Genomic DNA, 20,748 nt, shown 5'->3' with positions numbered 1-20,748 from the left:
TTGGCAGCATTGTCCTCCTTTTACAACAACACTGATGAAGCTTCCCTAGGAAGCCTAGCATTCTGGACATTATTGGTAGAAGAGTAGTCTCTAAAACTAAAAGACCCTGTTGATTATATATTGTATAATTGTTATTGGTATTTTATGCATTGTTGAAATATGGTGGGTGTCCTATATATGGACAGCATATGGTTGATTCTAGAAGGTGTCTATTGATGTATTAAAGTTATGTTGTGATGTCATAGGCTGTGACGTCATACATAAGACGGCGGCGGCGTTGGGGGGATGTAAACAATAACACAGTGGAGTAGAAGGCACGTGATGGTGGTGTGTGGTTGGTAGGGGAGAGCTCTCTGTCTGGTAGGAGTTTTTGGGTCGTAAGTCTTGTTGTGCTGTTGTTCTAAGGTAATTTCTGGAGTATACTGAAGTTGGAGAATGCGTACAGGTGATTAGATTATTCATTTGTGTAATTAAAGGGGTAAGACTAGGCTAAAATTCAAACCTGTGACCAAAGGTTCCCAAGTATCTTCATGCAACGACACTTGTGCACAGTCCAGGCTTGAACCATGTACACCATCACTTAAAAATCATGTACACGTATGTCAGGCAAAACACGTATGCATTCACAGGAGGAATCACCTACGTGGCCGTGTCACGAGTTGAGTACATGTCCATGAGACACCAACTTAGTATGGTCCCGAGACAAGGAATGTCGCCGAAGAGAGCTACTGGAAGGAAATTGACTCTTAATGTTAAGGCCTCTTCCAGGAGAACTAGGAACACGCCTGCAGGCCAGGGGAGCCTCACATTCCTGACCGTCAGCCACAGTCTTGTCGACTGAAGAGTCCTTAAACACAGCTTGGATCACCTCCATCTGAACTGGAACAGGAAAAAATGAAGAGAAGTACCTCCAATATCATCAGCACATATGTGCAAGGATGAGACACATCTGTGTACGGAAGGTGAAGACTCAGCAGTCATACTGTCACAAACATGTACATGAGGAGACACAGCCATGAAGAGAAGACAACCATGCATTACTAGCACGCACAGGAGACACACAGCCATGTAACGAAGACAATCATACATTACCAGCACGCACAGGAGAGACACAGCCATGTAACGAAGATGAAGATGCCTTCCTTCTACAAGCTTCACTGTTAACCTCACAAACACGAACCTGCGATGGAGAAGCACCCCTCTCACTTGCAAGAAAACAGATGTGCATGGGGGAGACATGGTCGTGAGAGGCCGAAGGCGATGCATTCCCTCCGCTCACAGAAGACAAAACCACTAAGTCCTTGATCCTCCAACATCTGACACGATGATGGGGCGGTGATGGAGAAGAAGCAGAAGATAAATTCCCTACCCTATGAGATCTCTTAGAAGTAGGAGGTGAAGAAGAAGTCTTATGTATAAATCCGTCTTCTTCGTAGCAAAGTTAGAAAATCTCTCATCCAAAACAGTCCAGCCTCTTGAAGACTGCTTGAAACAACACCTCGGATGGCTCAGCAAGAGAGGATGTTGACATCATAGTGACGGGAGGATGAGCAGCTGCTGCATCTGACGTCATAGACTGAGAGGGTGCTGGGAGTGACATCACATCTCTATGCCCAGCGCTAGTTGATGGCCTCACTGGCGGATCGATGAGGCACGACCCAGAGATTGTTGGTGAGGCTCCGCAAGATGGCAGCACACGAGAGCCAACATAGAGGAGTTAAGGGGGAGGCGGGAAAGCAATGGGGGCCGGAGGGTGGTACATGCCTCTATGAAATGAGCAACAGTCCATCCAAGGAAGGTGAACCCCATAGCCCAAGCGACACCCAAACCGCTGCCATCTTGGATGGCTCCGAATCTGAAACAAAGGAATTAGATGGTGTAGCCTCCTCCCTCTTGGGAAGGGAATTGGAACCCGAGGGAGAGGGGGCTACATTAAACATAACATCACCCTGTGGCACTCCTGATACTTCCATCGACAATTCAATGGAAGAAAAGGATGGCAACAAGGGAACAATAGAACTAGCCACTGGAAGAGGAATCGAGGGAGAGGGAGCAAACGAATCATCCAGATGAGGCAAAGAAAACCCCTCCCAAGAAGGAGGAGTCGAAACTGCTATGTTCCCTCTTCCTCTAAAACACCCTCCACTGCGACTTAGGCCAGGAACGACATTCCGGGCAGGGATTTGTTATAATACAAAAATAAGCTCTGCGCCTACTGCATGTTGTAAGCGGATGCATAAACACAGATGCTAGAAACCTTGAGCATGGAAAACCCTGAATGCCCGGGCACATGCGTTGATGAGGCCGTGAAGACTCTGAGGAAGCCATAATAAACCAAAGCAATCACACAAAACACACTGAAAGAATGAACATGGGCACAAAACAACAGGCTTGAAAGGAGAGCAAAAGCAAAAGTGTCTACTCCCCAAGGCAGTTAAGGAAAAGACTAGGGCGTCACGAGGTCTCCAGTGCGCGGTCTCTGACCAGCTAGCACCTCGTACGCACAGGAGTTGCCATATATCACAGATTCCTTGCTTTACAATCTTTGGAAAGTTATCCTATTGTTAAGACTGAAGGTTTGTTCCACATATGAATAACTACATGATTTGACAAAAATCTAAATACAGTCACGTCAAAGTCACACTGGACTTACAACCAGTTCCTGGCTACAGGTCACAAAAAGGTCTATGAGGTTTCCACTGATTGTACAAGCTTGCTGAAAGGTACAGACCTCCACAAGATTGATTTGGTTGCAAGGAGAATTCAGTGCTACACCAAATTTCTCTTGGCAACTGATTTGGTAATGAGGTTTCTGGTGTCCGGTGAATGGTCAGCTTTCACTGTGCAACTGATGACAATCATCCACTGGTTCACCACCACTGGTCAACATGATTGTAACTGATGGCCAAGTGATTGAAACAATTGACAGTGATCACTGACCCATTGCACAAGTCACTCGGGTCAAGAGTGATCGCTGACCTACTGCACATGTCACCAACTCCAATGACACGAATTACATACCCCTGCAACTTTCTCCTCAGCATTTAGTAATATTATACTACTATTGCATAAACTATATATTGGAAATGTAAGATTTCATTTTTATTTTTTTTTTATTTTCTTATAAACTGCACTTGAAGTCCTTAATAATATCAACTCCACATTATCTTCATGTCTCCACATGAAAACACTATTCTCTCACCTGACTCTGTAGCCTTAATCACACGCTCTCACCATCCATTCCTTGCTAAAACTCATCTGCCACTTACTGATTCTTACCATTTTTGACTATCTTTAACAACTTCATGCCCACCATGGAGATCATTAACAACTGTCAAAGGCCATCAACAACTGGTTAGGTGGTGTTGGGCAGCTAGTATATGACTGATGGGCACTTAGTATTTGACTGGTGGCTACGTATTAGTATACTTGACTGATGGGCACTTAGCTGTCTAATGTCTCCATCTGGCAACAAACCGACAGTGAACTTGTGGGAGACAAGATGCATGATGTTGAGGGACTGAGTACCCATCAATTGCCCTTGGTTATATAATTGGTCACCCCCCTCAAAAGATATTCAATGGTCACCATTTTTGAAGGTAACAAGTAGTTGAGTGATGGTTGTAAGCCTTGTGTAACTGGAGCTTAATATTTCTAAGTACTACAATAATCTCAAAATATCACAAATTCTTGGTAATTTGTATTTTTCCTAGCGATACTTACCTCGAACCATTCCATAGGAGATTCCCGGATGTCGATCCGGGTCCGACCAGAAAATTCTGGTTATATGCCGCACCCAGGTCAGGCCTATGCCCCCAGGGGTCGAAGACCACGCCATCCTAATAACCTATAGTCAGTCCTTCTCTGGTCGCAGAAGCGTGCATACGCCCCTGCTCGTCCGGTGTCCGGCCCTTTTCCTTTGTCCGTGTGTGTGCTTTGTGTGAGTATGTCGTGTTTTTGTGCGATGTCGGCTTCAGAGCCTCAACGTCGTTGCCCCGGTCCTGAAGGACGGGCTTGTGGAGCTTTTCTCTCGCCCCTTCTGATTGATCCACACTCTTTGTGTAATTCGTGTAGGGGGGGCGCTTGCTCTAAAGCCAACACGTGCGTTGAGTGCATTTCTTGGCAGACACCCTTCAAGATGGAAACGCCACGCTCCGTGCTGGCTTCCGTGAGGGAAGGGGAATTCATGATGTCCCTAGATCTCAAGGACACCTACTTCCAGATCCCGGTACACCCGTCCTCCAGAAAATACCTTCGCATAAGTTGGGAGGACCGGACCTTCCAGTTCAAGTCACTCTGCTTCGGGCTGGCAACGGCCCCGCAAGTGTTCACGAGGGTGTTCTCCCTGGTGTCGTCTTGGGCCCACTAGAGGAGTATACGCCTTCTCAGGTACCTAGACGACTGGCTACTCCTTTCCTCCTCAAAGGAGCGCTTGGTAGAACAGAGAGACGCCCTCCTGGCCTTCTGCAAAACCCTGGGAATCGTGGTGAACTGGGAGAAGTCCCTTCTAGCTCCCTCCACCAGGATGGTATACCTGGGGATGGAATTGGATACGGAAGTGGGGAGAGCTTTCCCCTCAGAGGACAGGCTGGCAAACCTCCGAAAAATTGCCTGCAACTTCCTAAGCCACCCCCCAAGACCGGCAAAGGAATGGCAAAGGCTTTTAGGCCACCTAGTCTCCCTGGAAAAACTAGTCCCCCAGGGAAGGCTGAGATTAAGGCCACTACAATGGGACCTGAAAGTAGGGTGGTCCCAGAAGGAGGAAACACCTCAAAAGCCGGTTTCCATCTCACTGGCAGCAAGGAAGGCCCTCGATTGGTGGCTGAATCCTGCAAACTCTCGTCGGGGTGTGCCCCTCGGGTCAGTGCCCCCGGAGATGCTCCTGTTTACGGACGCGTCGAAGGCTGGCTGGAGGGCCCACCTGAATTCCCTCTCGGTGCGGGGGATATGGTCGTAAGAACAGAGCACCTTCCACATAAACAAACTGGAGCTCTTGGCAGTAAAGCATGCCCTGGAAGCATTCAAGGAGGCAGTGGGAGGACACTCGGTGTGTCTGATGTGCGACAATGCCACGGTGGTCGCCTACGTCAAGAAGCAAGGAGGCCTGAGATCGAGGGATCTCTGTGGATTGACGGAGGAGATCTTGAGCCAAACCGAAGCCCTCGGGACCTCCTTGATGGCAAGATTCATTCCTGGCAAGAAAAAAACGTAAATCGCCCGACGGCCCCCCCTCCCAGCAGACTTTGGGGTCAGGTGGTAGGATCCGAATGGTCCCTACACCCCAAAGTAGCGAGGGAACGTAACTAATAGGGAAGTGGGGCTCCCCATCCCTGGACCTGTTTGGCTACAAGGCTAAACACCAAACTGCCGGTGTACTGCTCCCCGGTGCCGGACCCAGCCGCGTTTTGGGAGGAATGCGTTTCCCAGCACCCGTGGGACGACGGCCTGGACATGTACGCGTTCCCTCCCTTCGGAGTCCTCAGGCAGGTCCTCAACCATCTGAGGAAGGCGAAAGGGGCGGCCCTGACGTTGGTGGCTCCTTGGTGGCCGGACAGGGAGTGGTTCCCGGACCTTCTAGAGTTGGCCTCTCTTCCCCCTTGGGAGCTGCCCCCCAGGCCAGACCTGTTAAGACAGCCCCACTTCATTACAAATTGCAGATATTCACCAAGCTTAGGGAAAGAGCTGAAATATGGAGCTTAACAACAATTCTTCATGAAGCTGTTAACTTTATATAGCACCTCACAACTTTAAATATAGCACAATGAGATTTTCAACAAGGATGGTGTACATGTTCCCTAACTAGAGTTGCTACAAAGTAAAGACTACTCTTTTTAACCATATCCATAACTGGAGAAACACAAGTAAATCTTTAAACGTAATAGTACACATCAAGCTAAAAGCTGTTTTCCTTTGAATAAAAAATAAAGAAAAGCTCTAGTTCAATATGATATTACAATCAACACCAATTTCCACAAAGAATAAAAGAAAATACTTACCCCATGAAGTTTCCAGGTGTTACAATTTTACGGTTGCACATCCCTTTGAATATCTTGCTGATGATCTCAAACTGGGGTCCACTGATCTCCTTCTCCAATCGACCTTCGTATTTCTCTTGTAATTCCTCTCTGGCAGGGAATATTTTTTTTCTGATAACTCATGAAAAATTGCTGCACATACTAGGCTTTAAGTATTCTTGAAAACAAAAAATTCTGCACCTCTACCTATTACTATATAGTAAGTGCTAAATTGTGTTGAAGTTCTATTAAAATCCACCGACAACAATGAACAAATAGTCTGCAAGCTTTAATTACAGGTTACTTGTTGAAAACTTAAGTCAGTTTACCAGTCTATTTGGTAATCAAAACAAAACAACTCTAAACATTAACCAGTATCAAATTATATTATCATCCACTTTCTAACCAAAAACTGTATGGGCGAGAAAATGTTTTTCCAATGCAAGGATACCTATAATTTCTAACAATAAATAAAACTACTTACTCTGTTAAAGGCAATTCAATTTGATCATCATCATCATTGGCAAACAGTAAGATCAAGTATGGATAGCGAGTCTGACCCTGCTTGATTGGGGGATCTAATGACACCTGTTATGAAAGAAAATGATCAGTGAAGTATTGTGGTATTTCACCAGAAATCAGAAATAAAAGAAAAATTCTTCTCATCACTCATTAACCCATTTGGTAGCAAGAATATGAAAGATTCAATTAAAGGCATCTCAAAATTTAACAGTTATGAGAGGATTACCCCAAACCAGCCCAACAAATGGAGTGCTTCATTTGTATTTAATCAGTGCAATATGACACATTTTTAATAAATTTGTATTTTTCATAGCTAACAAACCTGAGGTCTTAACAATAGGATAACTTTGCAAGTGCCAGCTGGTAACCAGTTAGCACAATCAAATATGGTAAAGCGTATGAGGTGATTGATAGCTGGTAAGACTGCACACCCAACCTCAGGACACTTGTCTTTTCCTTAACTGCCTTGGGGAGTACACGCTTGCGCTTTTGCTCTCCTTCCAAGCTGGTTGTTTTGTGCCCATGTTCTTTCTTGTCGTCTCTCACTGAGCCATCCGAGGCATTGTTTCAAGCAGACTTTCAAAGGCAGGACTCTGTTCTGGAAGAATTTTCTGCCTTCACTACGAAGAAGACGGATCGTAAACATAAGGTCTCTTCTCCACCTCCTGCTTCTAAGACAGCTCATAGGGAAGGGGATCTATCTCCTCCTCCTCCTCCTTCTCCATCACAGCCTCATCATCATGTCAGACGTTGGACGATCAAGAACTTTGTGCTTTCGTCTTCTGCGAGCGGATGGAGTGCATCGCCTTCTGCCTTTAACGACCGTGTCACCCCCATGCACATCCATTTTTGTGCAAGTGAGAGGGGTGCTTTGCCATCTGACTTGCAAGGTCGTGCTTCTCCATCGCAGGTTAATGTTTGTGAGGTTGACAGTGAAGCTTGGGGAAGGAAGGCATCCTCGTCTTCATTACATGGCAATGTGTCTCTTCTAATGGACATGGTCGTGACAGTATGAGTGTTGAGTCTTCGCCTTCCGCGCGCGGACGTGTCTCATCCTTGCACGTACGTGCTGATTTTGGAGGTACTCCCTCTTCATCTGTTCCTGTTCCAGTTCGTCAGCGTAAGGATTGTAGGGCCAAAAATGATATTGTTAAGATACAATAAAGTTTTGTACATACTTACCTGGCAGATATATACTTAGCTATAGACTCGGTCGTCCCGACAGAATTTCAAAACTCGCGGCACACGCGACAGGTAGGTCAGGTGATCCACCATTCCCGCCGCTGGGTGGCGGGATCCGGAACCATTCCCGTTTTCTAAGACAGAATTTCTCTTCCACCTGTCTCCTGAGGGGAGGATGGGTGGTGGCCCCAATTAATCGTTATTAATTCCCTGCCAGGTAAGTATGTACAAAACTTTATTGTATCTTAACAATATCATTTTTGTACATGAAAACTTACCCAGCAGATATATACTTAGCTGATTGGCACCCTTGGTGGAGGGTAAGAGACAGGTAAACATAAAGATAATACTTAAACTAAATACATTAAAAACAGGGAAAAAACAACATATGTTCTTGGATATAATAATCCATGGTTCCTACCTGATTGGGCTGAAGACTTCATGACTACTGTCTCTGAGTCTGCCTGCCTCAAGAGTCCCAGCGAGGTATGAACCTATGGCTGAATAACTCTTTGCATCGTGTCAATGGGGGCTAGCCCGCTTACGCGACAGACCCTACTCTGGATCGTACCAATGGGGGGCTGACCCACTTACCTGTCATATCAATGGGGACTAGCCCTCTTACATGACAGAGTTAAGGTTTCTATAAGTAAACACAAGGAGCACTGAAGCCAATCCCGATCACCTGACCATGTTAGTACTGTTATAACCTATGAATTGCAAGAGGGTCCCCTATTCCCTCTGACAATCAACCAATAAAAACAACCACCAATAAAAGACAAATTTAAACACTAAAGTAACACTAAAATAAGTTAAGAAGATTAGCCTCAGCCCCTTCTCCCAGCACTGAATTCGCAGAAATATACGCTCCCAGAGCAAAGCACTTTTCGTAAGAAATTTTAACACCGGTCTCTTAGGTAATTTGGAAGGCAAAACACATAATTTACACCTCCAAAACGTTGACTTTATCTGTGCCTGAAGAGACCATGTTTTGTGAAATGCCATTGACGTAGCTATGGCTCTCACTTCATGCGCTCTTACTCTGAGAATTTTGAGGTGCTCTTCATTGCAAGTAAGGTGAGCTTCCTTTATTAAATCCTTTATGAAGAAGGTAAGGGCATTCTTCGAAATCGATCTTTTCGGATCCTTTACAGAGCACCAGAGACTTTCTTCTGTACCTCCTAGCAACACTTTTTTCTTCAGGTAGAACTGAGTGTCCTGACTGGACACAAAGTCCTCTCTAGTTCTCTTCCTGTTAGTGAAGAGAGTCCTTTTACCTCAAAGCTTCTTGGCCAAGGTTTTGAGGGATTTTCGTTCTTCGCTAGAAAAGTGTTTAAAGGTGCAAACCGCTGAATCCTTCCTAAAACCAACTTTACCTTCCAAGGCTTGCAACTCGCTAATTCTCTTAGCTGTTGCTAATGCAAATAGAAATAATGACTTTCTGGTTAAGTCTCTAAATGAAGCTGTGTGAGACGGTACGAATTTTTCTGACATTAGGAACTTAAGGACCACATCCAAGTTCCAGCTAGGTTTCTTGATTTTCTGGTCTTTCGTGGTTTCAAAAGACCTTATAAGGTCATGGAGATCTTTATTATTAGTAAGATCTAGTCCTCTATGTCGAAAGACTGAGGCCAGCATACTCCTGTAACCTTTTACTGTCGATACTGCCAGGTTACAGTTCTTTCTCAAATAGAGAAGAAAATCAGCGATTTCAGTTACAGAGGTACTGGAAGAGGATATTTTCTTAAATTCTTTTTACACCATCTTCTAAACAACTCCCCCCACTTCGACTGATACACCCTAGAGGTGGAAACTCTTCTGGCTCTTGCAATAGCCTTCGCCACTTCGCGCGAAAAAGGCCCCTTGCTCTGACGAGTCCTTCGACAGTCTGAAGGCGGTCAGACTTAGAGCGGGGAGGTTCTTGTGAAATCTGTCGAAGTGGGGCTGTTTGAGAAGATCGTTCCTTAGTGGAAGCGATCTTGGAAAATCTACTATCCACTCCAGCACCTCTGTGAACCAATCGAGAGCTGGCCAGAAGGGAGCGATGAGGGTCATTTTTGTTCCCTCTGAGCAAGCGAACTTCCTCAAAACTTCCCCTACTATCTTGAAAGGAGGGAAGGCGTAGGTGTCTAAGCCTGCCCAATCTAGCAGAAAGCTGTCTACGGCTACCGCTTGTGGATCCGAGATCGGGGAGCAATAGTTTTCTAGTCTGTAGTTCCTGTTGGTCGCGAACAGGTCTATATTGGGCCTTCCCCACAGATGCCACAGTTGTTGGCAAATCTGAAGATTGAGTGTCCATTCCGTGGGTTGGACTTGGTCTTTCCTGCTCAACAGATCCGCCCGGACATTTCTCTCTCCCTGCACAAACCTTGTGAGAAGAGAGATCTTCCTTTCCTGAGCCCAAATCAGCAGATCCTTTGCTGACTCGTACAGGGAAAAGGAATGCGTCCCCCCCTGTTTCTTTATATATGCAAGGGCTGTTGTATTGTCCGAGTGAATTTGAATCACCAGACCTGAGACCTGTTCCTCGAAATGAACTAGAGCCAGATGAATGGCTGTTAGTTCTTTCTTGTTTATGTGCCAGGACACTTGTTCTCCTTCCCAAGTGCCTGACACTTCTTCCAAACCTAGGGTTGCTCCCCACCCTGAATCTGAGGCGTCTGCAAATAACGCTAGGCGAGGGTTCTGTAAGTGAAGGGAGATCCCCTTGCTTAGTTTTTGTGGATCTAACCACCAGAGGAGATTCTCCTTGATTTCCTTGGAGATTGGAAAGGTTTCTCCCAGATCTTGGGACTTCCAGTCCCAACTCTCCTTCAGATAAAATTGAAGGGGTCTTAGGTGTAGTCTTCCTAAGGAAACGAACTGTTCCATCGAGGAGAGGGTCCCCAGTAAACTCATCCATTCCCTCGCGGAACAATGTTCTTTCCTTAAGAAGACTGCCACCTTTTCCAAGCAGCGTTCTCTCCTTTCCTGCGAAGGATACGCTAGAAAATCCCGAGAATCCATCTGAATCCCCAGATAGACAATGCTTTGCTGGGGAGTCAGCATGGATTTCTCGTGATTGACTAAAAGTCCCAGGGACTTTGTCAATTTCAGAGTAAAGAAAAGGTCCTCCAGACATTGTTTCTCCGATTGGGCTCTTATTAGCCAATCGTCCAGATATAATGAGATCCTGATCCCTTCCAGATGTAGCCAATAAGCTACATTCTTCATGATGTCCGTTAAGACTTGAGGGGCAGTCGAAAGTCTGAAACACATCGCCCGGAACTGGAATACTTTCCCTTGGAACATGAATCTTAGGTATTTCCGTGATGCCGGATGAATTGGCACATGGAAATACGCATCTTGAAGGTCCAGGGAAGAGCAGACTGAACAGAGGAAGATGTCTCCATCGAGAATTTCTTCTTCATAACAAAGAAATTCAGGGCACTGACGTCTAGCACCAGTCTCCATCCGCCCGATGCTTTCGGTACCAGGAACAACCGATTGTAAAATCCTGGAGACTGGAGATCTTGAACCAGTTCTACCGCTTCTTTGGAAATCATCTGTTCCACTGCCTGCAGAATAGTTAGTCTTTGGACCGGATCTGAGTATCTTGCACTCAACTCCTTTGGAGTTGTCGTCAAGGGAGGATTTTCCCTGAAGGGGATCAAGTATCCTTTTTTCAGGATCGAGAGGGACCATGAATCCGCTCCCTTTCGCGCCCAGACTTTTGCAAAATGAAGTAGTCTGGCGCCTACTGTTGTCTGGAGGACTGTCTGTTCATCTAGATTTCCCGAAGGACCTTCTAGATGGCCTACTCCTTCGTTCTGGTCTGCGACCTCTAAGAGGGGTTCTAGAAGAGGAGGTACCTCAAAAGGGCTGCACAAAAGAGGGTTTCTCTCTTTTTTCAATAGGAACAGCGGGTCTAAACCTCTTAGCAGTGTGTGTGAGAAGATCCTGGGTTGCTTTTTCTGTTGAGGATTTTGCTACCTCCTTTGCTACCTCCTTAACAGTCTCCGGCGGGAACAGATGTGAAGAGAGAGGAGCGAAAAGAAGAGAGGATCTTTGTAGAGGCGATACGGCTCTTGCTAGAAAAGAGCTAGACCGATCTCTTCTTTAACACTCCTGTGTTTTTTTCCGAAAAAGAGAGGCAACTTCTACGGAGCCGTCCATAACTGCTCTGTCTAAGCAAGCCAGGACACTTGAAAGTTCTTCCATCGAGATGAAGTCAGTGTCTTGAGCTCTCTTAGCTAATGCTCCCAATACCCAGTCCATGAAATTAAACACTTCTAAAGTCTTAAAGAGACCCTTTAGAAGATGGTCTAGCTCACACATGCCCCATGTAGCTTTAGCAGAAAGCAAAGACTTCCTCCTGGATGAGTCTACCAAAGACGCAAAGTCCGCGTCTGCGGATGAAGGGAGGCCTAACCCCATGGGTTCTTTGGTCTCGTACCACCTTACAGGTTTACCTGTTAACTTAGAAGGAGGGCAGGAAAAAACTGTTTTGCCCACTTCCCTTCTTGAGGCTAACCATTCTGAAAAGGTCTTTAAAGCCTTTTTCATGCATAATGCAGGGCGCATCTTGACGAATGAAGAAGACTTATGCGCTTTGGTACTGGACATTAATGATCCTGGTGAAGGAGGATCAGCAGGATGAAGGGAGTCTCCGAACTCCTTGAGAAGTAGAAGAGAGCGCCTCTTGTAGTCCGAAACTGCCACATCTACGGGCTTCTCCTCATCCGACACTTCTTCCAAAGGATCAACTGAAGGAGACCGTTTGGAAGTGATAGGGCTCTTCGCGGGAGAAGTACTCCTTTCCCGAGAAGGGGAGCGCTGAATGATCAACAAACTTCTGTAAGAAGAATGAGGCTCCTGGCAGTCAAAAACATTCTTGCACCTACTAGACTCTTGTTGTCTATTCACTTGAGGTTCACAAAACTCCTGGCGCTTGATAGGCTCCTGGCGCCCTGACTCAGGGCGCTTGAAAGACTCCCTGCGCCCTGACTCCTGACGCCTAACAGGCTCCTGGCGTCCTGACTCCTGGCACCTAACAGGCTCCTGGCGCCCTGACTCCTGCCTTCTAACTGACTCCTGACGCCCTGAATCCTGGAGCTTGAGAGGCTCTTGACGCCCTTTCTTACGTCTCACTGCCTCCTTGCGCCTGACTGACTCCTGTTTCCAATCCTGGTCCTGCAGTCCCAAAGGATCCTGATACTTGAATTTGTTTAGGTTCTCTTCAGGCTCCTTGAACCTAAACCGATCGAGACTTCTGCTCGATTCACGGCGTCTAGAAGGGGAGAGGCTACGCACTTCCTGTCTGCTAGGATTCAAAACCTTGTCCAAAGGAGGGCGCTTATCTCTTGGAGAAGAGCGCCTACAGGGCGAAAGGAATCGCCTGTCAGGAGAAAAACTCCTGTCCAAAGAGTCTCTCGACGAAGGAGACAATCGCTTTGGAGAGTGTGAGGGCTCTCACTTATCCGAAGCGGAGCGCTTAGAGGAACTCTTAACAGGGAGCGAAACATCTTTCCTCCTTGTTGACTCCTTAGAGAAAGAGCCTACTAGAGGGGCTAACTGCTCCTGCAGGTTAATCAGGAACTTCTTCGTGGGATCCTGAAGAGAGGGCTCCTGCTGTCTCGCCTTCTTAGGATCCGATGGCCAATACTCGGGAAAACGCTCTGGGCTAGAATCAGCCGCGTCTCCTTTTGGCGCCTTCCAGGCTCTCTTCAAAGGGCGCGATTGAGAGGCCGAACTCCATCCTCATTCAGGAGAGGAAGAGTCCGAGGCCGAAAAACACTCCCTTAGGATGCCTTTTCTGCGGCTATCCAAGGCAGCCTGGGACTTTATAACAGGATCTGCCGAAAGGACGCCTGACCGTTGGGGATGTTCTGCATCCTCCCTGCGGCTTTCGACATTCCTCCTCCCCTGGTCCTGGGAGTTTGGAAGCGGTCTAGGCCTAGGAGCAATGAGGAACCGGTCAGACGCCCCCTCCACTGCACTGGTTCCGGATCCCGCCACTCAGCGGCGGGAATGGTGGATCACCTGACCTACCTGTCGCGTGTGCCGCAAGTTTTGAAATTCTGTTGGGACGACCGAGTCTATAGCTAAGTATATATCTGCTGGGTAAGTTTTCATGTACAAAAATTGCAGAGACAGAGGTGGTCCAAGCTGTATTTAAAGATTCTTCACTCAACAGGATCATGGTTGACGGTCGGGAAAGTGAGGCTTCCCTGGCCAGCGGACGTATTCCTCGTTCTCCTGAAAGAGGTCTTAACTTTTAAGAATCTCCTCCTAGTAGCTCTCTTTGGCAACGTTCCTTGTCTCAGGACCGTGCTCGGTTGGCGTCTCATAGACGTGTACTCAACAACTCGTCACATGGCCATGTAGATGATTCCTCCCGTGAATGTGTACATGTTTTGCCTGACGTATGTGTACAGGATGATTTCAGCAATGGTGTACGTGGTTTTTCACATGAGCCTGTACATGATTCAAGCCAGGACCGTACACGTGTCGTTGCATGATGACGCTCGGGAACCTTTGATTACAGGGTTTTCGGGTTGTTTTAGAGACTACTCGCCTACCAATAATGTCCAGAATGCTAGGCTTCCTAAGAAAGTTTCATCAGCATTGTTGCAAAAGGAGGATGATGCTGCCAAGCCTTCTTCTTCACCTCGTCGGTCACCGTTGCCGGAGCAGGAGGGAGACACGGAAGAGTTTATGTCTTCCTTCGCGGAGGTTGTTGATCTCATTCGTGAGTTCAACAATCTTCAGTATAGGACGCAGGATCAGTCATTTATCACTCCTACATGCATAGAGGGATTGCTGGGTGCCAGTCAGGATTCTAAGACTTCTTTCTTTTGAACTTCCCTTGCAGGGTCACACTCAGTCCGTCTTGCATAGTGTGAACGCTTGGGGTCTGACCAAGATGGCTCTCTGTTCCAAGGCATAGGAAGTACTACTCAACTAATGTAGTTCATATGATGCCTCATCATCTTAACCCGGACGTGATCTGTCTTACACCTGGTCTAACCCTAGAGCAGTTTACGTCGGAAGGTCCTTCCTTGTCGTCACAAGAGGCATTTGCTATGGAGACTACGGCGGCCTCCATCTCCCAGACTGTCTCATGGCTCGACTTGTGGTCCACTGCGATAGCCATAATTGCTTCAGATAGGTCTGTAGGAGGTTTAGCGAGTTCTTCTTCACTCACTAAACTGTTACAATCCGGTGATAAGGCATTTTCTTACCTGGCCCACCTTGTTGTGAACTTGTGGACCAACCTCCTCCTAGCCAGAAGAGACGCAGCTCTGTCCAAGATGGTGAGTTCAGTAGACTGAGTCTTTATCGGCACTCAGGAATGGGGATCTCCTTGATTCCGTTTCTGTTCCCAAGGACTGAATTAAAGACTGCGATTGACCAACGATGGGCAGGTACTAAGAACAGGTTAGTTCATCAGGCGGTATCCAAGTTAGAGGCACGTTCATGACACTCTCCTCATCCTCCTCCTCCTCAGCGACAGGTAGGATCTTCACCTGTTAAATCTCCTAAGGGTTCTGCTTCAACAAGGGTCTCTCAGTCCCCATCACAGGCTAAGTCTAACAAGTAGCGGTGTCCCTTTCAATCCCACTCCTACAAGCCTGGGAGGGGCTCTAGAGGAAAGGGCTGAGGGGGTCGTCAATAGAGTGGGCACCTCTCCTTCTCCTTTACCATGAGTAGGGGGATGCCTGGTGGGCCAGTGGGCCAAGTGGCAAAGTTATGGAACAGAGAAATGGGTGGTAGATGTTCTGCGGGTGGGATATCTACTAGCATTCAACTTCTCTCCCCCCCCTCTCGGGCAGACCCTTTCTCAGTCGGACGTATGCTTGAGACTGACTCCCTGAAGTTCTTAGCTCTTCAAGAGGAAGTGTTGAAAATGCTGAACAAGGGTGCGATAGAGGAAGTAAAGCGTCCTTCACCAAGGTTTTACAGTGGCATTTTCCTGGTACCAAAAGCGACAGGCGACTGGAGACCGGTAATCAACCTTTCCACCTTAAATCAATGTCAGGAAGACAAGGTTCAAGATGGAGATGCTACGGACAGTGTTAGCAGTAATAAGGGACAACGATTTTTTCCTGTTAATAAACCTAAAGGATGCTTACTTCCAGATCCCTATTCACCCTTCGTTCAGGAAGTTTCTTCACTCCACTCTGGGAGAGCAGATATACCAGTTCAAGATCCTGTGCTTCGGGTTGACCGCGTCCCCTCAGGTGTTCACAAGGGCTCTGCCCTCGTCTCAACATGGGTAGCTAAGTACATTTTTTGGGTTTTTTCTTCATTAAGAAAAACTTTTTCTTAACCCTCTTACGCCGATTGGACATATCAACCGTCGAGATAAATTGTCTCCCGGGTGCCGATTGGAAGTATTAAACATCGACATAAAATTTTTTAAAAATTCGCGGAAAAATACTTATAGGCCTACCAGGCGAAAACTTTTGAATCACACGCCTTGGGGGATGCTGAGAGCTCACGGATCAAGGCGTTGTTTTGTTTACAATCGTTACGCAGGCGCGCAAGCGCGAATTTCTTTCTTATCGCACTAAAAAGTATCAGTGTCACATCTCAGAAATTATTTAGTCACTTGACATAATTTTTGCACCATTTTAAATTAGCCGTTACATGGAGTAATATATATGAAAATGTGCGCAATTTCATGTAGAATAAAACAAAAAAATACTCATGATTGTAGCTTTTATCAGTTTTGAAATATTTTCATATAAATATCGATAAGTGCCAAAATTTCAACCTTCGGTCAACTTTGACTCAACCGAAATGGTCAAAAAACACAATTGTAAGCTAAAACTCTTATTTTATAGTAATATTCAATCATTTACCTTTATTTTGCAACAAATTGGACGTCTCTAGCACAATATTTCGATTTATGGTGAATTTATGAAAAAAAAGTTTTCCTTACGTCCGCTTGGTAACTCTTCCGATAAATTTTTTCGTGCGGTTGTCGTAATGTTTGCACCATTTTAAATTTGCTGTTACATAAAGTTTTAGATATGGAAATGTGCGCAATTTCATGCACAATACAACTAAAAACAACCCATGATTGTAGCTTTTATCAGTTTTGAAATATTTTCATATAAATAACGATAAGTGCCAAAATTTCAACCTTCAGTCAACTTTGACTCTACCGAAATGGTCGAAAAACGCAATTGTAAGCTGAACCTCTTATATTCTAGTAATATTCAATCATACCTTCATTTTGCGACAAATTGGAAGTCTCTAGCACAATATTTTGATTTATGGTGAATTTATGGCGAAAAAAAAATGTTTTTCCTTACGTCCGCGCGGTAACTCTTCCGAAAAAAATCAGAAATTTTTTTGTGCGATTGTCGTAATGTTTGCACCATTTTAAATTAGCCGTTATATAAGTTTTATATATGAAAACGTGCACAATTTTATGTAGAATACAACAATAAAATGATTGAAGGTTGTAGCTTTTCTCATTTTTGAAATATTTGCATATAAATCACGATAAATAGAAAAAAAACCACATTCGGTCAACTTTGACTCTACCGAAAGTCAAAAAACGCAATTGTAAGCTAACACTCTTACAGTCTAGTAATATTTAGTTATTTATCTTCATTTTGAAATAAATTCAAAGTCTTTGCACCATTTTAAATTAGCCGTTATATAAGTTTTATATATGAAAACGTGCACAATTTTATGTAGAATACAACAATAAAATGATTGAAGGTTGTAGCTTTTCTCATTTTTGAAATATTTGCATATAAATCACGATAAATAGAAAAAAAACCTCATTCGGTCAACTTTGACTCTACCGAAAGTCAAAAACGCAATTGTAAGCTAACACTCTTACAGTCTAGTAATATTTAGTTATTTATCTTCATTTTGAAATAAATTCAAAGTCTCTAGCACAATATTTAGATTTATGGTGAATAAAAAAAAAAAAAAAAATTTTCCTTCCCTCCGCTCGCGGATTCTCCTCCGCAATTTTCCAAAATGTGTATGTCGCATTCTCGTTATATTTGCTCCGTTTCATATTAGGAGTTCCATAGTTTTATACATATATGAAAATGTGCGCAATTTCATGTAGAATACAACAAAAATAATTGAAGGTTGTAGCTGTTCTCATTTTTGAAATATCTGCATATAAAAAAAATATATAAAAACATTTGACATTCGGTCGACTTTAACTCGTCCGAAATGGTCCAAAACTGCAATTGTAAGCAAAAACTCTTACAGTATATTAATATTCAATCATTTATCTTCATTTTGAAACAAATTGGAAGTCTCTAGAACAATATTTAGATTTATGGTGAATTTTTGAAAAAAAAAAAATTACGTCTGCGCGTTACGAATTCATGCATCATTTTGCGATAATATTTTCTGTGTTGCTTTATTCATTTTACAATGTGTTATATACCAAAATGATCGCAATTTAGTGTACAATACAACAACAAAAAATAACTCTTTAGCCTTAACCGTTTTGCTCACAGCGCAATTTGAATACAATTATATATGAAATTTAGTTTTTGCACTATCATATATCGCATTATTTATATATGATAATGATATTTTTTTAATTTCAGATGGCTACATACTAAACTTCAGGCAATGACAAAAAAAGGAGCCAAAAATGAACTCTTAATCTTGAAAACTAAGCGCGCTGTGATTTTTTGGAAAAAAAAAAAAAAAAAATCTGCTTCTGCGCTCACTCCGAGACCCCCTCGGCATACGGGAGACGATTTTTATTATCCCCCTTCGGCGTAAGAGGGTTAATATTGAAAATTTTTGTGAGATTTTTGATAACGTGAATCAATTATATGAGGAGGGTAGCAGAGATAATTTCCTATCTTTTTTATGTATTCTATTTCTTGGTCAAGATATTGCGGACCACCTAAGAAAATGGAAGAATAAATTTAAATTTTAATATTAAGATGGTGACCAGAACAAAAATGTACATAGGTATGTTAAAATTATTTGTGGGTTTCCTATAAATGCTGAATTTACATTGGAAAGACTATGCATTAATACATCTAGGAATGGGATGACATTGTTATTTTCAATTTCAACAGTGAATTTTATGGATGGCACTACTATGAGATTCAGGGCCTCTATAACACAGTTTTTTGGACTTTGCTCCTTATCAAAGCATCGGATGTAGCTGAAAGTTGACATATGTATATTTTACAACCACACACAAATTTTGTCAGCATTATCAATAACCTAAACCCGAGTTTTAATTTTTACAGAGTAAAAATTATCCAGCCAACGCCATGGCCAATGATTACGAGCCAAGAGTCTAAAAACATTCATTACGAAAGCAAGGTAAAAACGTTTGACGAAATGTTGCCCCGCCCATCCAACAGACAGAAACTCATTCACCTTTTTCCATCGGCTCTGAAACCCATAGCAGTCAAGAATGGCTAACAGGAATGGAATAGTCCCCGTGGTTGCAAAACTGCAATTGTCTTACGACTTGCAACTTTAAACAGTCAAGAGAAAGCCCGTGCCCATGACAAAAACTTTATGAATGGCGGAACGATACATAGATGTGGGTGGGGTATCTGTGCTAGTGTTGTAATACTACTGTAGCAGTAGTGGTGCAACAGTACTAGTAATAACAGTAATATACATGAATTATACGTTTAGGCCAACTGCTGGGATCCTTGAGGATCATTTATCACTTCTTACAACTACTCGAGAAATGAGTTTTTATAGCCAGAACTTAATTTTCTAATCCAACAATGCCCATGATAGCCTTCAGTGTTATCCTGAATTATAACGAGGCCAAAGTGGGTGGAGCCTCATGAAATCATTCTGACAATAATTATTGGTGAAGGTACAAAGCCAAAATACGGTACCGGCTATTTTTTTTTCAGTAAATAGGTAGATAGCCAATAAATAAAAAATGCTTGACATTGGATATAGCAGTTATCAAATCAAAATTGCCTACTATGTTTTTGAAAATTACCAACTATTCCCTACATCTTGTCAATCTGATTGTGACCTACAAAGTAGACTGTAATTTCTTAGGAAACTTCTTTTGGGAGTTGGACTAATAATCGAAGTGATTTTGTATTTATTAACATATTTTGTTGGTTTGTTCATTATGACAATTATCAGTGTTGAGCTTTCACAGTTCATAAAGGTGTACTGCTTTGCTTGTATTTCAATTTTTATGTCATTGTTGCCAGAGGTCTAGCCTTCGTTACGTATAGCCAATCATCCATCGAGAAACAGGGAAGAAATGCTGTCATAAGTTATGTAACGAGTGCGTTCGAAACCTTTTCTCTTAAAAAAAAAGTCACTTTTACATTATAAGTGCCAAATTTATTCAACCTACGTAATGCAGAATACAGTCAAAATTTATGTGTAGATATAATGTGTATTCTGAATAAGCGTTATATTTATGAAACGCATAGATAAAAAGTTATTGCGAAAAAACAGTGTTACAGAGGCCCTGAATCTCATAGTAAATAATTCAATTTAGACAATAAACCTTTTACATCAATACCAACAGGTAAGCCTACCAAGATGCCATCTACATATCTGAAACATTTTATGGGGACAAGTGTAATATTCGGGAGGTATTGTCTTTCAGAAAATTCCATATATAAGTTTGAAAGGGGAGGTGATAATGGGTTACCCATGGCCATATCAAATATTTTTTGGCAATATTCTCCATTAAAAGTAAATCTGCAATCACAAATATACAACTTAATCAATGAAATTATGTGACTAACAGATGTAAGTAATTCATGCAATACAAGTTCATTACTTAAAATATTCTAGCACAGAGTCAATATGGACTTTTGTAAACAAAGAACATACAAAGATATCACTAGGGTTTAATGTTATTTAATTTTTCCACAAGATCAAGAGAATTTTGGATGTGTGAATTACATGTAGTTCCAAGTAATGGGGTAACAATTCAGTGATATATTTAGATATAGATACGCTATTGATAAAGCTGAAGGTTTGTTGCAAATGAAGAATGACAACCCAAATTCTAATGGACGCACTGCATTTTCACTTATTTGTT

General features: G+C 43.6%; 1 protein-coding gene across 1 annotated transcript in view; it reads right to left on the bottom strand.

Annotated features, from left to right (window-relative positions):
* Nucleotides 1-20,748, bottom strand: part of LOC135218888 (FACT complex subunit Ssrp1-like) — a 198,551-nt gene that overhangs the window by 119,433 nt on the left and 58,370 nt on the right. The window contains exons 6-7 of the mRNA XM_064255333.1: nucleotides 6,499-6,602; nucleotides 5,997-6,125 (exon numbers count right to left, since the gene is read on the bottom strand). Coding sequence (XP_064111403.1) covers nucleotides 5,997-6,125; nucleotides 6,499-6,602 — 233 coding nt within the window. The remainder of the gene's footprint in view (nucleotides 1-5,996; nucleotides 6,126-6,498; nucleotides 6,603-20,748) is intronic.

This window comes from Macrobrachium nipponense, chromosome 1, assembly GCF_015104395.2.
Source record: "Macrobrachium nipponense isolate FS-2020 chromosome 1, ASM1510439v2, whole genome shotgun sequence".
NCBI lineage: Eukaryota > Metazoa > Arthropoda > Malacostraca > Decapoda > Palaemonidae > Macrobrachium > Macrobrachium nipponense.
This window is presented reverse-complemented; position numbering and strand designations above follow the sequence as displayed.